Raw genomic sequence first — 23,402 nt, 5'->3', positions numbered from 1 at the left:
TACCAGCACTTGCATGTGCAAACTCTCTGAGACATTCTCCAGGTAGCCAAAAACCAAACACAAAATAGCAGCAGTCACCAGCGTCAGAAAACATTCACCAGAAAGTTCAGCCGTCTTTTTTCCCCTCCGCCTAGATGAGACCATTTCAGTGTATAACAAGAGTAAGCCCAGCAGCCATTAACAGCTGCTTCCTAGATGGATGAGCATATTAAAAAAAAAAAAGAAAAAAAAAAAAAGAAAAAAAAAGAAATAAAAAATCATGCCTCTTTAAAGCTGAAACATCTGAAACAGCCTCCATGTTCTTGCTGACTTGGGAATTTACCAAGAAGAAAGTTGCACAGTATGAAGCAGTCTACTACATGTGTAAGACTCACCAGAAATTCATATTGTGAAGAGGTGATTTATGAGTCGAGTCGCTGAATTTTGCAGCCTTTCTTCCCCCTCAATTGCTTTGAAATGTCCTGTCAATTAATGACAATTTTCTCATATAAATTCTTATGAATTTGTTTGTACCTACTAATTCTTCTATTTCTAGTAATGTGACTGTTACTTAGAACAGTTTTTTTTCTAAATAGAATCCAGTGCTGAAAATAAGGGGGATTCAGATGCAAGTTACTTGGAAATGTTGGGTGTCTCTCATTATATGCTTTGACTCAATCTTTCAGGATGATAAGCACCTGCAGATTTTCATTACTCCAAGCAAGAAACTGATTGCTTGGGTTCAGCTGCTCATGTAGGGACAGACAACAGGGGTGTGGATAAGGCAGTTTTTCTCCACATAAGGAATGCAGAGTATTTTACACACTGGACTGTAATGGGTTTAAAGATGCAGAAGAGAGCCCAGGACAGCACCAGTCACTTCACTGTGACCATATGACAACAGATGAGGATGAGGTATTTTCCTGAAAGTTTTCATTGACCAAACCTCGAGGCTGTAAGTAAATCTTGCTTGTTCTACATATAAACATGCAGAGTCTGCTTTTTTATCTTTTTTTTTTTTTTTTTAACAGTACTCATTTCACCTTCAAAAGAGCAAGAGGGTGTTTCCATTTTTAGTCTGAAATACTTTGAAGTATTCCCGTTCCACAGAATGGGGATCTGGATAGAATTTGACAAAAAGAAAAAATTAATTCCTTATTTTCAATTTGGTTTCAGTAATAAAGAAGTTAATGATCCCACATCTGGTTTTGTCCAGATATACTCTACAGCAGTCCACTGGAAACAGCACCATTTGCTTATAGCTTTACTTTCATCCCAAACAGAACCTAATCTGTCCTAAATAAGTGTTCTTAAACACATCCCTAGCCAGACTGCCACATGAGGCAATTAGCAACCTCTGTGCTGATGTCACTTACCCAGAGCTGCAATTAAGTGTTGCTTGCAGTTTCACCACAGCAGCCAGATAATATTTAGACAGACCTTAAAAACATTTTCTTTGGCATACCACAGAATGAAGAAACACCACAAAAAAAGAAGTACCAAAACCTTCATTCCACAAGTAACATTTGAATGCTGACACATCTGGAACAGCTGGGTAACAAGTTGTGCGTGTCAAGTTCAGAAAGCAGCTGCTTTGAGCCTTCATTTTGGGTCAGGCATTTGTTTGCAGCCACCAGTATATTCCATTTTATTTTGTAGCAGCTTCTTCAGTGTTCCCATATGGACAAGCCAAACAGCTCCTAGGATATACCAGCAAGCATATTTTAGAAGAAATGAAGGCCAGATGTTGCTTTGTTATCTCCATGTGCATCCTTAAAAAAGTTAGATTAAGTTGTTTCAGATATATTATTAATGCCAGGTACAGGCAATTTGTTTATCAGTTGTTTAAATGTCAACTTTCTAAAGGGCAGAAAATAACATTTTAACTTAGGATTCAAACTGAAATAAGATTAAACTACCCTAGAATAACTTCAGAAAATAATTATAGCACAATCCAGGATCACAGGGACCAAATAGTATTGTGTAGAAAAGACATGATGAGCCATTTCTGAGATCTGAATGAGTGCTACTTATGGTTTATTAGAAAAGGAAAAATAAAAGTCCTCCACCTTATCTTTAAAATATAATGAAAAGTTTGAGGTAAGACTTCCCCAAGAGCATCACTAATTAAAGGCCTTCTATTCTGCTGCTTTACTCAACCAGGATACAACTTAAGCCACCAGTCTAAGTCCTAGAGAAGTTAATAAATCTATTACTGACAGTGTAACTCATTAATGTTTTTCATGTATGCACTCCTGGTACATCTAGTGGATCCAATGGGGTGGATAAGAATTCTGTCAAAGACTGTCCAATTAATGTGATTTTGATAGAAATGTTTCATTTTTTTTTTCTCATTTCCTGAAAATAGAACCCTACTGGACTCATTTTATGACATGCATTTCTGAGGAAATGTGAACCAAAGACTACTTTTTCCACCTCAATAACAACATAAACAAGGTTTGAGTTTCAGCTGCCTGGTGAGGTCTTTCTCTTTGAGCCAGTCCACAACATACAAGAACTGCCAAGACACCAACTATAACTTTTTGAGTAATGTCACTTTATTAAGGGACTTAAAAGAATCACATTCTCTAGTAGCCTTGGAACAATGCAAATGGTGAACAAAAGACAAAAATAGATGTAATTGGTTCTGAAAAGCATGAACATCTGTAGAGAATGTGTTGCATTATTCCTAAGGACTCCTGCTTTCGAAAAAAAAGCATGTTCCATATATACAAGTGTCAGTGCAATAGCCAATAAAGCAATCAGTCAGAAATATAAAAATATCCTAGATACAAACTTAAAATAGATGTTTGAAGGCTGACCATATCAGTATTCTGATATTTCTATATCTCAGGAGTATGATCACTGGGATGACTTATTCTGATGAGGTAAGAAACAGTAGATGCTCTGTGATAACACAAAGCCATACATTTATTATGTTTTTTTCCATAAGACAAAAAATAGAGCACCCAATGAAACTCCCAGTCTTTGCAGCAAGTGCCCACAGGAAGTGAAATTATAGTCTATGCTCATTACTACATTCCTGCATCATTCACCTTTGCTGTCTTTGCCAACAGTTCTATCAGCAAAACTTGCTCATTCTCCCTCCCCTTGCCCAGCTCCTGTATAAACTGCACATTCCTCGCAGATACACCAAACCAACAACTGCTTTAGACACAGACAACATCTATAAATGTCCAAAAATCACTTAGTCATTCTTTCCTTTATTGGTTGCAATTCTTTCCTTGGCAGCAAGGGCAGAAAGAGATTGCAAAACTTGACGGCGAACAGCTCTCTGTAGAAGGGTTAGGGAGAGAACAGGGTGTGTCCTATTTGCTTTGCCTCAGGTGTTCAACCAGTGATGCCACTGAACTTAAGCCTTGGCTGGTTGAGCAATAAAAATCACATTCCTCTTTCCTCCGTCTTTTGGATGGACGGATGCACTAATTTGGGGCTGCTGTTCCAAAAAAAGAGGGCGATGTGGTAACTTTTCAGCTGGATGCTGTCTGCCTGCATCATCATTCGTCTTTCCTTCAGCCACCTCTTTCACTGTGACCCTCCAGGCTCTGCTGCTGAATTCTGATCCCTATTTTTTCACTTTTTAGAGAGAACGGAAGAACAACAAGTAGCCAGACAACACACTCTGTGTCTTGTGGCAAAGAGCACCAGGAAGAACCAGCAGCAGTGCTGGGAGTGCCAGAAGAATCCAACAAACATGAACTCCTACTTGGGAAGGGGGGCAATGGTAGTCATTCCAAACTGTTTGACTGTATCAGGCACTCCTCTATGAAAAAACACAATGAATTATATAGTCTCTAGAACAGTAATATTAACTTGATCAGGATATGATTTGTATGATAAAAAAAGTACAACAGGAGCTGGCAGCTGCCTTCCTGTGAAACTTGCCTTACCACTTATGGCACACACATGCACTGAAGCACACAGCAGTTGCCTGAACATGCAAAAGATTCCTTAGCTTTACATCCTAGATTCAAAAACAGTCCCTGAAATATTTTCATTTCTCATCATTCTTTTCTAAATCTCTTCTGTCTCAGGTAAATTCAGGCAGCTGCGTGAGATGGAACAGCGAAGCTGGTAACATCTGTGGTGTGGCAACACTTGAGAAATTATTTCAGGTTTTCTTTCAGTTTCTGGAAGATGCTGTGCAGATACCAAAGCCTCCAGGAATCATCACACTTCTCTCCTTAACCCCACTGAACTTGGCAATCAGCGTTTGCAAATATTGAATTACTGCTCACCACACCCCACTAAGACAGGCTATTACCTCCCATGTAAACAGGCAGGGAACGGAGGCACAGAATGACTAAGTGATTATTCCAGTATCACAACACAAGTCTGGGAGAGCCAGGAGCTGAACCTGTATTTCTTGCATCTCAGTCTCAGGTTGTCTGTTTTGTTCTGTGTTGCAGCCTTAATTCTTCCCTGAAGAGGAAGACTGGGATCTCTTAAGAGTCTGTCACTGCTACTCTGGTTGACAGGTGATGTTGCCAATGGGATAGGAATTGTTGCATTCCCCACATCAAAAGGTGGAACACAGTGTGACATCTGTTTGCTGGAAGAAATACTAACCATACAAGTCCTTAAGAACATCAACATTTATTTAATATGATATAAAAGAAATGGGATATGAACATTCGTATTTGAACAATAATAAGTGGCTTCTTATACTTACATCGTATGTGCTCATTGTATAATATATACACAATGAACATAATTACATTTGTACACAAACTAAGTACTGGATTGAAAACCTGCTTATTGCTGTACACACCCTAACCCCATGAAGGAAAAGCCCAGTACCTCAAAATACCTACACTCCATTTTAGTCAAGAAAAAGTAACCACTAACATTAATGTCTATGTTGACAGAAGTGTGGCAGTAACTGCTGACATTGCAACCTGACCAAGAAATCATTACAGCAGAAACAGGACATCTTTTACTAAGCAATAATAAAAATGGCACATTTTAAATATATCTATATGTATATATATATAAAAATTTTACAAATAAATTGTTAAAACAATAAATTGTAATGTTTAAAAAGTGTAAAACAAGGTTTAGTGGTGATATGTAAAATTAACCGGGTTATGCATCTAAAAGAAGCAAAAAAAGTTAACTTATATGATCCATAATTAAAAGAACATTAAACTCTGAAGAATAGCAAATTAAGTTCTGACTGTAGGCTGCACATTAAAAAAAGCCTTTATTTTATGTGCACAGAAATTGTAGCAGCAAGCTGGTATCAGGAGAACAATCTGAAGGTTGGTGAGTGTACACGTGGGCCATTTAAAGCTCTCTTGGAATAAACATTTTCCAGGAAGTGATAAAATGATGCTCTGTGGCCAAAAGCATCAGAACTATGAATTTCATAGATTTAAAATATACTGTACAATATCTTCTCATATTTTCATAGGTCAGGTCCATACATCTCAGGCATGAATTGTTTCAACAGAAGCCGTTAGTGCTGAAAGACAGACACAGATTAAGTTACTCTATTTTAGCAACTGAATATTGTCTAAAGAACTCAGGGGATTAAACACAGCAAAGGATTCCTGACCTCATCCTAGCAATGCAGGTGTAGAACATAATAAAGTATCTTAGAAATCAGCTGTTTCCAAAACCTGTTTTCCTGATGAATAATACTGCTGTCAAGATACTTTGACAGCAAGAAGCAAAACTAAGATTTTTTTCAAATTTACACCACTTTGAATGAAAGTCTATTTACTCTGAGAGTTTTATCCTGTTACACATGGTCACCTCCAAATGCTCTTCACCTAAAACCAGTAATAGTAGCAAAGATCCTAACTGGTCTTAGAAATGACCGGCACATTTTGAAGAGGGATGCAGAACTGTCGAGCTGCTACACTGTACTGGCAACATAGTTCAAGTGCTCCACCCAGAGCTTGCTGTGTTTTGGTAATTGCTGCAAGGACTTCAAGAAATAGTTTTCAACAGTTCATTGGTAAAAATGTTCCTGAGCTTTGAATCCAGGTGCCGTATAAAATTTCATTATCCCTCCATTACTCAGTGAAAATGCAATGCTTAAAATCGAACAGTGTTAGTGGTACACACAGAGATTTGTCTCTGCAAAATAAGGACTGTGACAAAAAAGGAGCCTTGTGTTAAGGGGTTTCTCCTTAGTCCTACAATATCCTGTGCCACCAATTTCCTATGGCAAATCCCCCCGGCATCGTGCCAAGAGTATCATTTTTCTAATTGACTGTAAAAGCCAAATACAGGTATTACCTCTTCATTCCTTGAAATCTACTATATATTTTCCAGATGCTGCCTGAATCATTTGGTTGCATATGAACAGGGCTGATCCTAGAGCTTGGAAGTTCCCTTTGCCACATAAGACTTCTTGAAAATGAGGGATGCTGAATTCCTGTATGCTAAAAGATGTGCCAGAATCTCTCAGCAAAGCACTGGAAAACCAGAACCACAGCCCCAGAAAGGAAAGGGCAGTAAATAGTGCAGGCAAGCACTATGCTTCATCCATCTCCTCTGTATGCTAAGCCCAGCTCATGGCATGAATTTGTTTCGGAACTCCAAGGAAACAATCAACAGAGGCATCACATGCAGCGATGCGGAGTGTACATGCACATGGTTAGGAGCTTTTTCCAACTCAATCCAAAGACTAAAGAGCCATGAGGGCTGTGTTTGAAGTTCTGGGATCCTTTCCCCAGCATGGTGAGGCATGTGCAAGCAGAGCATCAGACTGGCAAGTGCCATCCCAGATGGACCATCCTGTCCCAGGCAATTAAAGCCTCTTTAGGGGCTGTAGAGGGTAGGAGTTTCCTGAAGCCAGGAATGCTCCACCTCCAGTACTGGCTGTGGGGATACACCTCAGCAGGGGGCCAAGCCTTGGGCTTTAGGTGACGGGGCAGATCACCAAATGAGCGCCTTCCCTTCTCCAATTTATTTCTATTTTATTTAGCATAAATCCTAAAGAAAATGAATTTGCCGATCTGATCATCTGAGCTGAAAGCAGATTAATGCAATTGGTGATAAATCTCTGGTTGCTCTCCCCATCCTGACAGGTGCCCTGTGCCTACGGACAGAATCCAGCAGTGCAGTTTCACTTTCATTACTGACCCAAAACTCAGCTGGTGGGGGAATGTTTGTCCTGTTTAAAAAGGAGATGCATGATAAATGTGTGTATATTTACACAGTGAACCTGAAAAGCATTAACACAAATCAGTATTTCCAGAAGAAAAGTCCCACTCATTTTTTTTTAAATAGTTCTGTAATAAAAATTTTGAATAAAAGTACATAAATTCAAGCTAAATCTAATCATGCCAGACCACGCCCATCAGGAAGGCAGGAACAGTGTCAGGACTGAATGTGAAGATGGCATTTTCCACTTTCTCAAAAGGAAAAAAAAATAAAACAATTTTCCTTTTTTTCTTTTAAACAGATTTTTTTTTTAAACAGTTTCTTGCCCTTAGTTCATATGCAAAAGGTCTCTGTGATGACTAAGTAGTCTAATTTTGCTAAGATGAAACCTTGGCAATTGAGATTGGTACAGCAAATTTAAAAAAAGGGCATTTTCAGATGTCCTCATGCTAAATGACTGAAAATGTCTCAATTTTAAATTGTTCTTGATTTTAAAGGTTTCTTAAGTTACATTAGCTATGGCATTTAACATTGCCATTGAAACAAAGCTCATTCTTTGGTAGAAAGCTTATTTAAACAGACATTTCCTGACAACAAAGAAATGTGGATTGATTTAAATGCTGGTAAAGTGCTGAAGCATTCACACTGATATCCTACTAATTTTCTTAAACACTTGTCTAAACAAACACATACTTTATATTTCCATTGCCATTCATTAAGTGGGTAACATCACAGGTAGGAACATGTAAATCCAGCCTAACTCATGCTTTCTAACTTGATTCCTAGAAACAATCACCCACTACAACAGGAAACAGCAGCTGTGTAGGGCTTTCTTTATAGAAAGAAAAAGAAAAAAAAAAGTTTTTCAATTGCTGTTTGTATGTCTTAAGCCATAAATTCTTCAGGCCATTAGCCCATTCCCTCCTGTGCATCACTAAGTCTGAGCTCTGGTTGCCCACTTTGCCCATTACCATGACTGAAGCACCAAGACTCATTTGCACCTGTGCAGTGATGCTCATGCCTTAACTCCCTGTTTTGTAACAGCTTAGGCCTCTTGTGTAATTCCAAGGGCTATTACCCTGCCAGTTGTGGAGAACATGCTTGATAAACCAATTAGCCCTTTCTCTTTGTAGCTGGATGGAGAATGCACTCCTTGCAAGCAAATCAATACAGGGATTTGTTTGCTTTCTGGCTGATTTATATTCAACACTGCAGGTAACTCTGTCTTGCTGAGTATCAGCTGCAGATGTTTCTCACAAAAATAACAGAATTCAAATACCTGGAAGAATATTAGGAACAGGAGGGGTGGGAAAAAAAAGAACGTACTTCTCTGTAACTATACACACATGAAATGTGATCCTTCTGTGAGCTGTGTCTGTGTGGATGGAGCTGGTGACAAGGACGATTCTGGTGAAGAAGGCAAACTTTTCACTGCAAATCATACAGCAAAATAAATAAGAGTACAAGTTAGAGAAGCCATAATAAAGATAAGCTTGAAAATCACCATTTTAAGCCATGGTAAACGTAAGTAGGAACAAATGAAAGCTACACAAGTAAGGACTCAAAATCTGATCAGCACAAAAAGCACAGCTTCAAGGGAAAGCATAGCTGATCCTTAATCAGGCTTAGAAATAACTAGTAGAACAGCAAACACATGAAAGCTGATGTTTTATGTTGCCAAGAAAGAGAGGGAAAAACAAGCAAAATTTAAGTAGTTGGGATAGGCCCAGACCCACCTTCATATCCCAGCTCAGATTAACTCAGCTTTTTCATTCTGCTGAGCAGTACAAAATGTACATACAAGTTCTGGTTTTGATTATCAAGTCACAGAAAGGATTGCTGACTGCACTACAAAGGTCCAGATCACCTTTTATATCCATAAGTTGAACCATTTGGCTTGCTTAACCATTCCCATCAGCAAATATCCTAATAATGTCTTGAATTCTGTCTTCTCCCTTCCTCCTCCCCTACTCACTCCAGCCCGCCCTCCCCCTTTTTTTCCTTCACTGCATGCAGTTTTGCTTTATTCCAGTCTTCTCTTCTTGCAGAATAGTCCACCACCAGTCACTGTACTAGACAGGCAGTGTTTCCTGTTTCTTCATCTTTCTTACTCCCCAAAACATGACCAAACTGGGGTCTTTTACTTGCTAGTTTAAAATATTGGAAACTCTCAATGATTCCACAATCCTGGGCATATCTAAGGCCACTCAGCAGCAGGGAGCAATGGTAAAAAATCTATATATATCCAGGACTGAGATGAAAAAGGAAGGATTTGCTCCAACCAACAACTACAGTATGACTCAATTTCTGGCAATAGTTATTTAAATCCCTGAATTAGCAGCTATAAAAGCTATATTAAAACCTCAAAAAAAAAAAAAAAAGGATTTCTGTAGCTGTCCACTGGGAAACTATTTTTCTCTGCGTTATAAAACTGTACACTTCACATGTAGACTAGCTCAGCACTTCCAACTCACAAGGGTTTCAGGGCATCAAAAGACACAATCAAAGTGAAATAAAGTTTTACATATGTACTGTGTAAGTTGTGCTTCAGTCAAACTCTTTTCCATACCTGCTGCTGCCTGATTTCCTTTTGAAGACTGTGCTGCTAATTCAAATGAAGACACAATCCCTTCTTCTTCTTGAGCACTAAGTATTTCACTTTCTTCTGAGCTGGTTTTGGGTTTGTGGTTTGCAACTGTGGTCACACTCTGCAAGCTGCTTAATAAAAGCACAGCGTTTAGAACTCGCTCTAACTTAATTTCAGGTGTTAACCACTAAGTATAGGAGCTATAATTTAATTTTCTCCCGTTAATAGAAAAAAGTTGCAACTTGCAAGTCCAGGTAGCATAAATTAAGCAGGCATTTTGAAACCCTTCTACTTTGTATAGCTACACTTTTAAAAAGGCACCTGGAATTAAATTCCTTTCCTTTATATACTCCTGCAGTTTCCTACTGCTGAAGGGTCCTGTGACAAAGTTACGACCTAATGTGAGAACTCACTTAGGACCTGCAGTGCAACTTACACTGAAGTTATGAATCCTTAGAGAGAACTATCCAAGATATAATATCCCTCTAATTCTGCAATGCTGCAAAGTAGTGAGGTAAAAATTAAAGCAGGAGATGTCGAGTATGATGTTTAGTTTGCTCCTAAGTATCAGCAATAAAGAGCATGCTATGGAAGCACTGGCTGAAGTGTTCATAATAAATTGATGCAAAGCTTGAACTGACATTATTAAACACATTTTGGAGGCCAAAACAAGGATTATGAACGAATTCTGTTTATAACTGGGACAACACTTGAAAATAAACATTGCTTCACCCACCAACTCATCACCTCTTACTGAACTCTGGCAGCACTTAAGCCTCTAGATTTCCCTATATGTAAACCACTCAAAACCATATAAATATACCTTGTCAGTATTTATGGCAGTTGCTTGGTCCATTCAGATAATAAATACAACATGGAAGTTTAAAATAGCCTCTGAACATCTTGTTTGATTTTTACCTTATATCACCATCATGTGTTTCTTCCAATTTATTTTTCTTTTCTGCTTTCTCTTCATTACTCACTTCTTTTGAGTCAGATACAACATGTGCATCTGATAAAAGATCATCAGCTTTGGACAGCTATAAAAAAATTGAAATCATGAAACAAAAGGCTGTAACACACAGTAAGTGGCAGATAAGAAATACAGTACCAGGAAACAGTTTTATTAACAGACAAATTTTGCCATCATGTATACTTAGTAACTCAGAATTACATAACTTAAGAAATTTTTATCAATACCATGCAGGTTAATAGAGTTATCCTAAAACTTATACCAGAGTCTATGGGCAGGGCTTGACTTAATAACTTCCAGAATTTATCTGAACTCTTTGGATTGCAGCCTGCCTGTTTTTTCATGCTATCCCTCTCTTCATGATGCCAACAGAGATTCCAGATACTGCAATATTTTGTTGATAAGAATGAATGCTGCTCTTAAAGGTCTCTGATTACATGTGATCAATTTGAGTGTATTACATAATTTTCCTTTTGAAATATTTGCATATTTAACAAAGCAACAGTTAATGATAACTTCCCAATAAGGAAGTGTTCTTAACGGATAACAATTAAATTAGTTATTTGATTTTATACCATTCTCCATCAGATAGGTATTTTAAAAAACTAAATATGAAATAGGAAAACAAAAGGAAAAGTGAGGAAAAGGAAAAGTACAAAGTGATTAACTGAGGAATATGGGTATAGAAAAAGAAAAAACCTCTACACAATACTTAAAAAACCCCCTATAAGCAGGATGTGATTATGTAGAAGCAACTCTAGTAATCTATTCTTCACAGTCAGTCTGGTTCTGCTGAGTGTTAAGGGCACTTCAGTACCAGAAATACAAAGGTAATTCCCTGCCAGGTGAGTTTCAAACTATTTCAAGACAGAAATCAAGCCAGTGACAAATACCTAAAAGTACAGGTACTGCCTACTGCCATGTATAATTTGTTGTGCCAGCTTTATTCTGCTTTCTATAAACTATTTGATGCACTACAGCCAACCAAACAAAAATTCAGGGACATTAAATGGCTGTCAAAAATTACACTGGGGTAGGCTAAGCAATGAATATGTCAATGATTATTATTTAAAGACCATATACATGAAAATTCAATGTAATTTTGTGAATCTCTATGGAATACTGTCTATCCAACAAGAAGTCTTTATCTTCCAAGCAAAAGGAACTTGCTCATTTTCCCATACTCTGGTGTGTGTGCCTCAAAATACTTTTTTACTGCAAGACAAGCTGACAAACAGTTTAATAAGGAATAGTTCTGTACCTCTTTAGCAAAACTTGAATTATGTTCTTGTTCTCTATCATTTTTCAGTTGTGCTATTTCTTCTCCAGGACTTCCATTATTTTGTTTCAAATTATTTTCTCTACTGGTGCTCTCCAACTCCTTCATGTTACTAGACACTGTATCATCCTTTTTCCGATTCTGTGGAACAAAATTGGTATGTGAACACACTGTTACAGAAGTTATCAGAGTCTCAGTTCCGAGCCTTGTGCTGTCCTCTGACTGTGATTAAAAAAAATACTGGAAAAAACCTTAACCATACATTGCAATAAGGAAAATGGAAATTGTTAAGGACTTGGAATTTCCTCATTTTTGTACCTTTCAAAACAGTTCAGCCTGTCTAACATTTCTTTGTCTGTAAGATTACTGTACTTTCTGCTCCCCCCTTCCTCTCCAGCATTTCAATGTCACCCTTATCTTCTGAAATTTCATTCATATTTAGCTCAGTCACACACCAGCTTAGCAGCATTCTTACTTGCATTCATAAGTACTGCTCTTTTTATAAAATAGCTTTTTATGGTTTAAGAAAAAAAAAACGATAAAAATCTGCTCTCAGCTCAAAATTCACAGTGCACCTGCATGCACTTCCTCCAATTATCTTGGGTATCCTCCAAGTCTATGGTGTGAGCTGATTTAATAGAGGACAACATAATATCTGATAATGGCAGAGGATATTAATTACCTCTTAAAAAAATATATCCATTGCACAGAGAATAAGGTGATATAAAAATTTTGAGGAAGGATGGTAGAGGTGACTTAAGATTGTGAACTGTGAACATTATATTGGCAGAGCAGCAAACTGACCCGAAGGGAGGCTCATCTAAGAACTGGAGCTGAGAAAAATAGGAGCCATGGAAGCAGTAAATCTCGAGGCTGAATTCCTGTGATCTAACACATGCACTCTGTTAAGAGGAAATTCCACGTAAGTCAGTTCATAAATCAATGTCTTTGCTCTCCTAAATTAAAGTATGCACCCCTTATCATACGCTTGTGCCAACAACGATTGCGAAGCAACTTCCTTTTGTATTATGGTAATCACTTCAAAATTACACAGCAGGCCGTTTATAAAATCCTTTCTCCCCTCCAATTCTTAAATAACCAAGCCACAGTCGAAAAGACTTCCAGCTGTTAATGCCATTGCACCATTTTTCTAAAAATCAATAGACATAGAAACTATGCTTTTAGAAATAGAAGCTATTACTCAGCATAATACCTCATCCTGGGGCTTTTAGCCAAAGAGCATTCTGGAAGAATTTAAGCTGTGATAGAAAAAGTCACTTTGTAACATGGACTATTAGTTAAATATTCAATTCCGAGATCTTCTCACTTACTATATAAATTTCTTATCATCCCCAGAGCCCTGATTTCACAGAGAAGACTGAGGAACATGATGAAATGAACAGAATTATTTTGAGTTCTGGCACGGATTTGGCCCATTCTCTCACTCTGCTGCCCTGTGCTGGCTACCCAGGTACCATGCACAGGACTGCAGCTTCCTCACCTTCAGGTATGAAACAATACCACAGGGAAGAGATAAAGCTTAAATACCTCTGTAAAAACGACTGAACAAAACATCTGCAAAGCTTTGCTTTGCACGACCTCTTCTCTAGAAAGGCAGTGTTAATCACAGAAATATTTGTAGGAACTCCCTTCATACAGCATTCCTGATGTCAGCCCAAATACAGATGCTCTATTGCAAAGGCAAAACTGGAATTCAGAGTCTTCTGGGGATGCAAAGTTCTTGAAGAGAAAGTAACTTTTGTATAGCCCTGTAGCAGCTTACCATGCTGAGAGGGAAAAAAACAACTCAAAATGCAAACCTAAAACATCTTTGGAAATACCTGATTTCCTGACACTGCAATATATTTAATCTGCTTTTGGAAAATCAGATGTTTAAATGCCTACAAAACAAAAAAAGAAGGCATTTCCATACCAGCGGAAAAGCAAATAATTTTTACAAAGTTAGTAAACAGTGTGGTCTGAAGAAAAAACTATTCCAGAAGATTAAAAACCCAAACAAACCAAAACCAACCAAAAAATTAACTCCATTACACTACTGGAAAAGAAAACGAATTCTTAATATTAGAAAGTAGTAGGCTGCTTAATATCTGCTATCCTGTATCTGGGTTTGGTTCAGCGTTTTGGGGCTTGTTTGTGGGTTTTCAGATATATCTTCAGAATAATATTTCCTGGTTAATGACAAGCAGTTGTATCTTCCTCTTCTCTCTCCACCCTTCACCCTTGACTAAACTTCTTAGGCAAACAAACAAGTTTAAGAATGAGTGAAAAAAATAGTGTGGGTTCTATTGTAACGTATTTATGGGCTTAAACACCACAGCAGAAGAGCACCACTCAGGAGCTCTGATCATAAACACACATTCCTACCTAAAATTGCTACAGATGTTTGAATATATTACATGGCAGAAAGATCAGCACTGACTTCATTTCAACCGAAAATGAGTCATGATTCTTCCTGATCCTGTTTTCAGTCACAAACCTTGCAATTTCATGTTGTTTGCTAAATCTGACTCAAACACCCCACCCTGTTAACAAACATCACAGTGCATAATCAAGTGGATTTGTTTGTTTTCCAAAAAGGCAAAGAAGTGGCTTCTGTCATTAGGTGTCAGCATGAAGGTTGTCTTTTTGCATCTGTGACTCTACAGTTTCTCCAACAAACTCCTTTGTTTTTTAACTGGACACATCAAAGCTTGTGATCACCGTGGGACCCACCTGTGTCACTTTGAACGGATTATCCCTGACAAAGGATGAGGTCTGGGAAGGAGACTGGTCTGAAACACCAATAATATTGAGTCCTTTCCTCTTCTCTCTCAGACAAGCTTGTTGGTGTCTTTTTATTCTTTCCATCTGTTCCTCTACAGTCATTCGAGGCCGTGAGCCTTCTGCAAGGCACAGCTGCTCCACTGCACTCCTTGGTCTTTCCTTAAATGGAAGCAAAAATATATATATGTGTTTCAAAAAAACAAGATGCCAAACTGGTAACTCACCAGAAGAGATCACTGATTTACTAAAAAGCAGAAAAATAAAGACCTCCTATGTACGTGAAAAAAAGTACAAGAACCAATTATCAATGAACACTGAAATTCAAAATAAAAGGAAGGAATAATTTGCTCTTCTGAACATTACCATCACCAATGATAAACATTAAGAGAATGGGTAGATGCTCTCTCAAAGCCACCCTCTCAAGCTGAAACAATTTACCAGACATTATACAACTGGCAAACACAAGATATTTGACTGAGACAGAAACATAATTGAAATTTAATGATCCAGGACACTTATACCAGTTGATCTAATAGTAATTCCTGCCTTTTTATTTCAAGAAAAACTACAGCTGGGCATCATTTAACTGCAAGTGCAGGCTGAAACTAAGTAAATTTATTACTACTTAAAAATATGTAATCCTAAGCATTATACTTTTCCCAAAATAACACCTATTTACCTACTCTGTTCTTGAAATTCACTGGTTTTCAGACAGATTTATACTTTTTTATGACAGAAAAATCGACTTCAGGCTAATCTGCTGCATTCAGGACATTTACAGTAACTGATTTCACTTATGAAAAGTGGTATTCTTTCTCCAGTCAACATCCTGTGAGCTTCTTTCTCCTCTCCCAGTCTTCTTACAACTTCTCCTCTACTATCAGGGCTGTAACTATTGTGAAAGTTTTCCTCTCTTTTGCACAAACTCCATGTAAATGTGTCTTTAACCCAGAGACTACAGAACTGTCTAATCTAACATTTCAGGCTTATTACCTGCATACTGCTTATTACATCCTTATTTTTTGGCTGCTTTAGCTGTTTCTCAAATTGTTTTAGTAATGAAATAAATAAAAGCCTGTGATTGTTATAAAGGGGCTGTTAAATTGCCAAATACAGGTCCTTCAAAGATACTTCATATGCTTTCAACTCGAGCCTGAACTTCAGCAGATCAGTAGATTTATCATTTACCATTTAGTTCTTGCCCAGTTTGAGTGTCTCCATGCAGTTTAACACACACAACACAACTTTATCATTCTGTCTATAGCTGTCTCCATTAATCTGGTATATAATGCTTTTGTAACAGTGATTTTTTTTTTTTTTGTTAAAGAAAATTAAGATAACTTCAACTTTTGAAGTAACTACCAAACTTAAAATGAACACGTCCAATACTCAGAGGTTATTTTGAAGTACCGTTCTTAGATCAATCTTCTTATTCTTCCTCAAAGTGACATAGGATGCTATTGTTGAAGACTCTGGCATTGGGGATTTGGTTCTGGGTGGTACAACTCCCACAGGGAAATGTGAGCCTGCAAAACAGCAAAGCAACACACTAAGTGCTGTGCAAAACACTGCAAAAACTGTTGATTTGTCTTCTAGAAAACACATGTTGTCAGCCTTGGGAATTCCTCTTCAAAATGCAGATTCAGAAAGTGGAGAGGCCAGAGGGACTGAGAGTTGATGGGTGAAGATACCATAGGTCCAGCCAGCTCTCAGATGGCCTCACTTGTGTGTGCACACCCATGCTCATGTCTGTGTGTGACTGAAATCATCCCTGAGCCTGGTCAGCTGGGGAGTGAAAACAGGAGCTGAGGATATTCTGCTATAAAGCAACAGTTTGGGCCTCCTTTAGACAATAAAAAGGATAAAACACAGCAGAATTCCATTTTCTTTTTGTGTCACCTTTATGTACTACACAGGTCATCATATTCCTCTGGTCTCATATTTGACATGGCCCCATTTCTCTTTAAATGCTGGTATTTGAAAAGAGAGAGAAATGGCCGGCATGAGAAGTGTTCAGTACCCTAATGTGCACAACCACTAGAAAAAATTTTTAAATTTCCTCTGAAATTATTAATTTTTAGAACCACCCTCAATAAGAAACCACCATCATTTAAGTATGACTTCTTAAAACAGCAAGAAAGAAAACTCAGAGATGAGCTGCCTTTAAGTTTCTTTCCTTATCAGCTTAAAACCTTAAGACAGAATGGCATAAAACTGTTTACTGTACCAGCATAGAGCTGTAGTGGCATACACACCATAACAGAACTTAAACAATCAGAAATGGTTACATTTCCCTACTGCATGGGGATCGTTACTACGAGTGAATGCCCAGAACAAGAAATGTCTGTTAGAAAATTTCTATGCTCAGATGATAAAACACAGCTATGATAAACAACAGACCAAAGAGAGTTTTAGAATATACAAAGCCCCTCACTGCTTGCTACCACTGCAGCTGTTCTGTCCCACACCCCTAAATATTATTTATCTTAGAGGACACTGTGCTATTGCTGTCCCTGACTGAGCACTGTTTTTCTACAAATGGACGTAATAAAATAATTTCTGTCTTCGAGATAGAAAGCAGACTGGGGTGCTTAAAAAGTGTTGGGTTGCTTTATATAGTCAGTGTAGACTTTCTTATTTTGTCTTGATCATTACCTCTTGACATAAATTACTATGAATAATAAGAAACATCACAGGTCAATAAAATGTAGGCATGTTGTCAGAAAGACAAGTTTCTCAATTTAGGTCATTGATGATTAGCAAATCTCATGATAAACCTTCCATTTTTTGCCACCAAATTAACAGAAATTTAATTATGTGCCTTAACATTTTATCTCAGCAAATACCCCAGAGAATTTGAATTGACAAATTGTGTGGTAAGTGCAAGCTTAATTATATCACAGTGTCATTCACACAGTTTATACCCAAACTGTATGCTAACCTTAGTTTTAAAAACCTCTATGACCATTCTGATGAAGACAGTATCTTTGTGTAATTATGATTCTTGGTAAAACTCTGCTACTGTTGCACCAGCCTGCTCTGTAAATGCTTCATCAAAGTACCAAAACAGAAGGGAGTGGTCCTGCTGGCACTGGAAACACCAATCCTTAGGGGTAAAAAAATAGCTAAGTTTAGGTACTTTTTCTCCAAGCTCTTAATACGGTTTTTGGGAGGCAGTAAAGCTGAGCATTTTCCTGAAGTCACCTTTAACAAACTATTCTGTGTGTTTTAACAAACAGAATTGAGAAGTACTTCCTGGTAAAAGACTCTACCAAGCAATTAGTAGCTTTTATGGGAGCTAGATGAAGAGAAGAATCTAAAGCATTTAGCAATTGCAAAGACCTTTATTGTCTGTACACTCCAAGGTCATGATCATTATTCCTATTATATCAGAGGACAGAAGGCAATTCAACAATTACAAGATTAAAAAAAAGAAAAAGACATTGTTTCCCTGCCTTATGAGAGCCTGAAAATTCTGTGGTGCTGCCTTTTTGGACGTTCCAGCGACATAACATTGGGAGCTTGATTCAAAAACTGAGTAATTGTTCAAGGGCAAGAACATAAAATGGGTAATTGTTCAAGGGAATGGTGTGTGGGGAATGTGAGTGATGTGATTAGACATGGTGTCAATAAGGATTTCAGGGTTGTTGGTGAGTGTAATGTTTGATTTTTCTGCGGTGTAATTGACTGAAATTTCTCTCGTCATATAATTAAATCATTATTTTATTGTGGAAGCTGTTCCATCAAACTGAGAAATGGACAGGCTACAAAGGCACGAACCATGAGGCAGCTTCTGTAACACAGCTAAGCTCTGCATTCCTTGTGAAAAAGCTGAAAGGTTGTAGTGCCTGGGGACAAACCTTTAGCAGAAGATTCTGATTCTGAAATTGGTTCTGTTTTTTCTTCACCATTAGACTCATCCACTTCTGCTACTGTAGTTAACTCCGGCTCGCTCTTATAAAGCCTATAATCAGGACCCTGAGGAACATCAAGGTGTGAGGTAAATAAACAGGCAGTTTGGTACAAGTATTTATGTCTTAAGACCTAAACCCAATTATTTTGTGATAACTCTGCTCTCACTTTAAGACAGAGTTCCATTGTTCAAGTGCTATGGCAGAAGTACTTTTTGGTAGTTATTTTGAGTAACAACGTTTCCAGACAATCAGAAAATACAGGAAAAAATTGCTATAAAAAGGCAGAGTTGTGGATTTTTTAAAATTATCCTCTAGAAACAAGCTAGTAAAAGCTTCAAAAACTGAGCCCAGAGTTTTTTAAAAAACTAGTGAGGAGAAGAATCTAATTTTATGAAATTTAAGTCTTAAGACATTTTATATATGCACAGAACATATGACAGGAAAATGTGAAGAGCAAATGATGCAGCTATGAACAAAACCAAATAAAAGTAAAACCATAACACAAAAGTAGCCAGATGAGTAAACAAAAATGGTGACTGTGCAAAGGAGGGAGGATGCTTCAAGAACAACGTGGCAGTTGAAGCCACTTACACAGTAAGATCCATTTCTCTGATATCCTTGAACTTGGTACATCTTCTTTTCTTCTGTCAGATGTACTGGGCCCCTGCTATAACAGAGCAAGGAGCTGCTATCACTGGGCAGAGGGGGGATTATGGGAGGATGCTCTGTAAAGTCATAGGACCGAGGGAGTGGAGGACGAGGTGGGACTACTTCCTCTTCCTAAAGATTGTAGAATAGTCACCTTATTTAGACGTGTGCACCTGGTACAATTATTTATAACTTAAAAAGAAAAATATATTACCATGGCTACAGCAGCTATAGATTTTGCAATTAAAGGGACAATGCCACATTTAACAACAACAACAAAAATTCTAACCCCTGCACTTCCTATTGGACATGTACAAACTCTCTAAATCGTCCTTTTAAAAATTAAATCCATTATCTTCTGCAAGATTTTTACATAAATTAAGATTTTAGAAAGTTCTGTAAGCCAGATGTATATTGCATACACTTTAGATAATCATGACAATGTCCCTTTAAAACTGTAACTTCTAGCCAGATCTTCAGAGGAATTGAACATTTGGGAGCTCCCACAGTTTCAGCTCTTCTTGTGGGTGCTCTGGCCATCTGAGAACCAGGCTCAGTATCTGAATAAACATATAAAACAATGTATTTCTTCCCATGAAAAGTGTGGTGGGTAGAAAACATATCCGTAAATCAGGGTTTATATTTCTATGGTAAGAGCCTAGGGAGAGGAAAAGGTAAGAAATGGAAAAGAGAAACATACCAGTGAGAATATAGAGACACAGTACAAATGAAAGCGTTAGAATTACTAGTGGAGGTATCAGTCTTTAAAACTAGTTCATAACACAGTGTTTTTACAGAAACATACTGAATACATCCTTCAGACATCCTTAAAATGTTCAAGATAATGCTTGTTTTTTATCATAGCCACATTACAACTTCCATAATGCTAAAATAGTAAACATGCTAAAACCATACCTCATTTTTATATTTAATAGAAGAAAATGTCCTTGATATCATGATGCCTGTTTGGGGGAAGGGGGAAAGGTGCAGGGAAAAAAAAGAGAAAAATTATTTTCAATAAACAGCTTTAAAAAAAGTACTACAACCTGTTGCTATCAAAAAAATACACCAAGCATCAACTTAAAGTAGTATTTGCTTGTTCTTTCCTCAGCCATTGTGCCATTTTTCCAAACATTCAAAAGCACCAGTGGAGCTTGTACTTTAAAAATTTGTACGATCCAATTTCATTTCCTATGAGACAAAACCATTGGCCTACCTGCTTCTGAAGAGCTTCTTTGCTGTTTATGTTTAAGTAAACCCTCCATGACATCCTGAATTCTCCACAGTTCTTTCTGAATCTGAGCACGCTGTATCCCTGCTGACTCAGTCTGTCAGTGAACAAACAGCATATATGGCCAGTATATTAGAATACACTGCAAGTGGGAAAAAAGGGGAAAACCTTTTTCTCTCTTTAGACCACACTGTGTATCCTTTCGCAGTGAAGGAAAATAAAACGCAGTAATGACAGACACTCTCCCATAAAACATTCAAATATAATTTGGAACAAGAAGTGTAAGATTAATTAATTTCATAATGCCTCAGTCAATTTGAGAGCAATCTGCTAGTTCAAACTTCATTTAAAGAACAGAATTTCATCTGCTGTCTGCAAAGAAAATCCAAGCAGACTTTGCACAGGAGACCCACACACAACCAGAGAGAAGGAACCATCAGTTCCAGCCCCAAAACAGGTGCAGATGAACACAGTGTTTGCACGCTGGCATATAAACCTATTTACATTCATGGACATACACACTGTGGACCAATCAATGCAAGTTTTCCAGATTTTGGGCTTCCTTGTAATCTGATTAAAACTGCATAGAAAATCAACCCCCAGAGCAAAGAATCTGCAGTGCAAACCACACCCATCTGCCTAACCCAGGTAATCTGCACACACCTCCATGTCCATGTCTCTGTGTGTGTGTCAAAGAGAGCTCTCCTTAGGAATTCAGCTCCAACACTGTCCAGTCCTGCACAGTGAGCACTAAAATACACAGCAGAACCCTTCGCTTGTAAGGCCTGAAGCAACACCTACACATTTGCTGTAATAATTTATTTTGATAGAATGATTTAATTTTAAAACATTCAGTTAAATGGAAGGATTTGTGTTAAGATTTACTGTGACTGTCAGTACAACTAAGGTCTGAGAAAGCCACCCTGTTTCAAAGCTGCTCACTGAAACAACAAAAAAAGGAAGCTTCCAGACAAAGGAAAAACAGTGTTATAACTTAAAAAAACAAAAGGAAAAACTGAAGACTTCTTCAGAACTTACAAGGTAGAAAAAGAAATTGAAAGTTTGTACTTTAGTTCACCATTTGTCCCCCTTTTTTCATCTGTTTAATTTTAAAACTCATAGAAAGTCAAAGTGAATTGAGTGTACTTTAAGACCTTTGCCACACCTGAATTTCTCCAAGGCGATCGAGCTGCTCCTGCATATGGTTCCTTGTTACAGTTACATCATACTCCAATTTATCATATTCTCTCCAAGCTCTTTCCAGTTCCTAAGTATACAAAAAATTTAAAGAATTACAGATGCACATTCAATTAAAAAAAACCCAATTTTTTTCTTTTTCTAGTGGCATGAAACTTCAGGAAGTAACACATAAATAGGTATCAGCAATAAATAAATACTTAATTTAGAGAATGCAATGTTTAAACAGCTTTTTGATTTTCTAATGACACCGAATGAAATTCAAACAAAACAGCATTTTGTCTTTTCACCAACAGAAAAGATAGGCAAGGGCAAATTCTTCAGAATACGCCTTTATAGTCAGCAGGCATGTGGATCTTAAGCTGTCTTTCCAGCGAGGCAGAAAAGCCACAAAAATGGATGCAAATTTGTCTCTTTTATCAGCCGGAATACACATGTGTGAGTGCACAGCATGTGTGTGCACAGGCAATGCATTATGCAAGGCAATGCAACTCATCCAGCCCTGCCTGCGAGGCTGCCAGGGAGCGCCCCAGGCCCGCGAATGCACCGCTACTTTACATATGGGCAACTGCAAACACCACAAGGAAAAGGTGGGAAGAAAAAATTATTCTTCTTTGAGGTCAGCCCCACCATCTCACTTTTGCAGCCTACATCAAGCAATTTACTCATTTGGAATAAATTAAAAAGTTAATGAGGGAAAGTGTGTCTTGAGGATTTCCTTTCCCCTGGTTCCCTTTTCTGTGTCCAACCAATTCCTTCTACAAGATAGTCTAACATTCAGTTAGACAGCCAGTATTTCAGGGCTGACATCATACCAGTTTTACCACAGCTACCCCCTGGAATCTGACACTGAAATACCTTTTTGGATATATCTGTAAGTAGGCAAAAATGATTCTTTGTCATTTCAGTGCAGAAACCATCACAAAGCGGAAAAGGACAGCAAACAGCAATTCCTTCCTTTCCCCCTCTTTTTTTTTTAAGACTTTTAGAAGTGCATAATTTGGAAGATCTTTTAAATATAATGGCCCACTATTAAGAGAGACTACGGCAGTCCTGCAGCTGCTTTTGCTTAAAATAAGTCAAGTAAAGTTTGTGCTTGATGCTATTTTGCCATCACATGAAATAGCTTATTGTCATTATTTACTTCTTCTGCTATCAATTTTTCATTTCATAAAGATGATAATTACCACACCAATAAAGTCTGTATGCACCCATTCCTGGTCAGAAAAAAAAAAAAAATTAGAGAAAGACCACTCGATGAATGCACTGAAAAGATCACTTTCCATCCGCCTTTGACAAAAACACAAGGGAGTAAAAGACAACTGAGTTTTTGTTGGGATGCAGTACAAAAAGAAGCAAAACCAATGCAATTAAGAATATGAACATAATAATTTCACACTTCATTAAGTTTTGCTGGAAAGAACGTGGTACTTACTGCAGTGGCTCGGGATACTTCCCGACAAGTGCTGAGCAGTCCGTTCTGCAAGTCATCTCTCTGTAAGACTACATTTTGTATGGCTGCTGGGTTATCTGCATTCATTTCTATCTCCTGACTTGCTGATAGCAAAGCTTGCTCAAGCGTGTACTATTGTAATAAAAAGAATTATTTTTAATGTTCTGCATCATTGGGCTGATTTTCGTTTTATTTCAGCTATCAATGTTCTGATAATAAG

General features: G+C 37.7%; 1 protein-coding gene across 1 annotated transcript in view; it reads right to left on the bottom strand.

Moving 5' to 3' along the window:
• Window positions 1-5,265: 5,265 nt before the first annotated feature.
• PLEKHA5 (pleckstrin homology domain containing A5) overlaps window positions 5,266-23,402 on the bottom strand; it is a 156,439-nt gene continuing 138,302 nt past the window's right edge. Inside the window, exons 17-29 of the mRNA XM_082279991.1 lie at window positions 23,165-23,314; window positions 21,698-21,799; window positions 20,518-20,629; window positions 20,217-20,263; window positions 19,245-19,433; window positions 18,600-18,717; window positions 16,150-16,265; window positions 14,689-14,898; window positions 11,938-12,096; window positions 10,622-10,743; window positions 9,686-9,831; window positions 8,443-8,547; window positions 5,266-5,464 (exon numbers count right to left, since the gene is read on the bottom strand). Coding sequence (XP_082136117.1) covers window positions 8,453-8,547; window positions 9,686-9,831; window positions 10,622-10,743; window positions 11,938-12,096; window positions 14,689-14,898; window positions 16,150-16,265; window positions 18,600-18,717; window positions 19,245-19,433; window positions 20,217-20,263; window positions 20,518-20,629; window positions 21,698-21,799; window positions 23,165-23,314 — 1,566 coding nt within the window. The 3' untranslated portion in view covers window positions 5,266-5,464; window positions 8,443-8,452. The remainder of the gene's footprint in view (window positions 5,465-8,442; window positions 8,548-9,685; window positions 9,832-10,621; window positions 10,744-11,937; window positions 12,097-14,688; window positions 14,899-16,149; window positions 16,266-18,599; window positions 18,718-19,244; window positions 19,434-20,216; window positions 20,264-20,517; window positions 20,630-21,697; window positions 21,800-23,164; window positions 23,315-23,402) is intronic.

This window comes from Coloeus monedula (assembly GCF_965178545.1).
Source record: "Coloeus monedula genome assembly, chromosome: 4".
Lineage (NCBI taxonomy): Eukaryota > Metazoa > Chordata > Aves > Passeriformes > Corvidae > Coloeus > Coloeus monedula.
The sequence above is the reverse complement of the archived record's forward strand: the minus strand, read 5'-3'. Positions and strand labels throughout refer to the sequence as shown.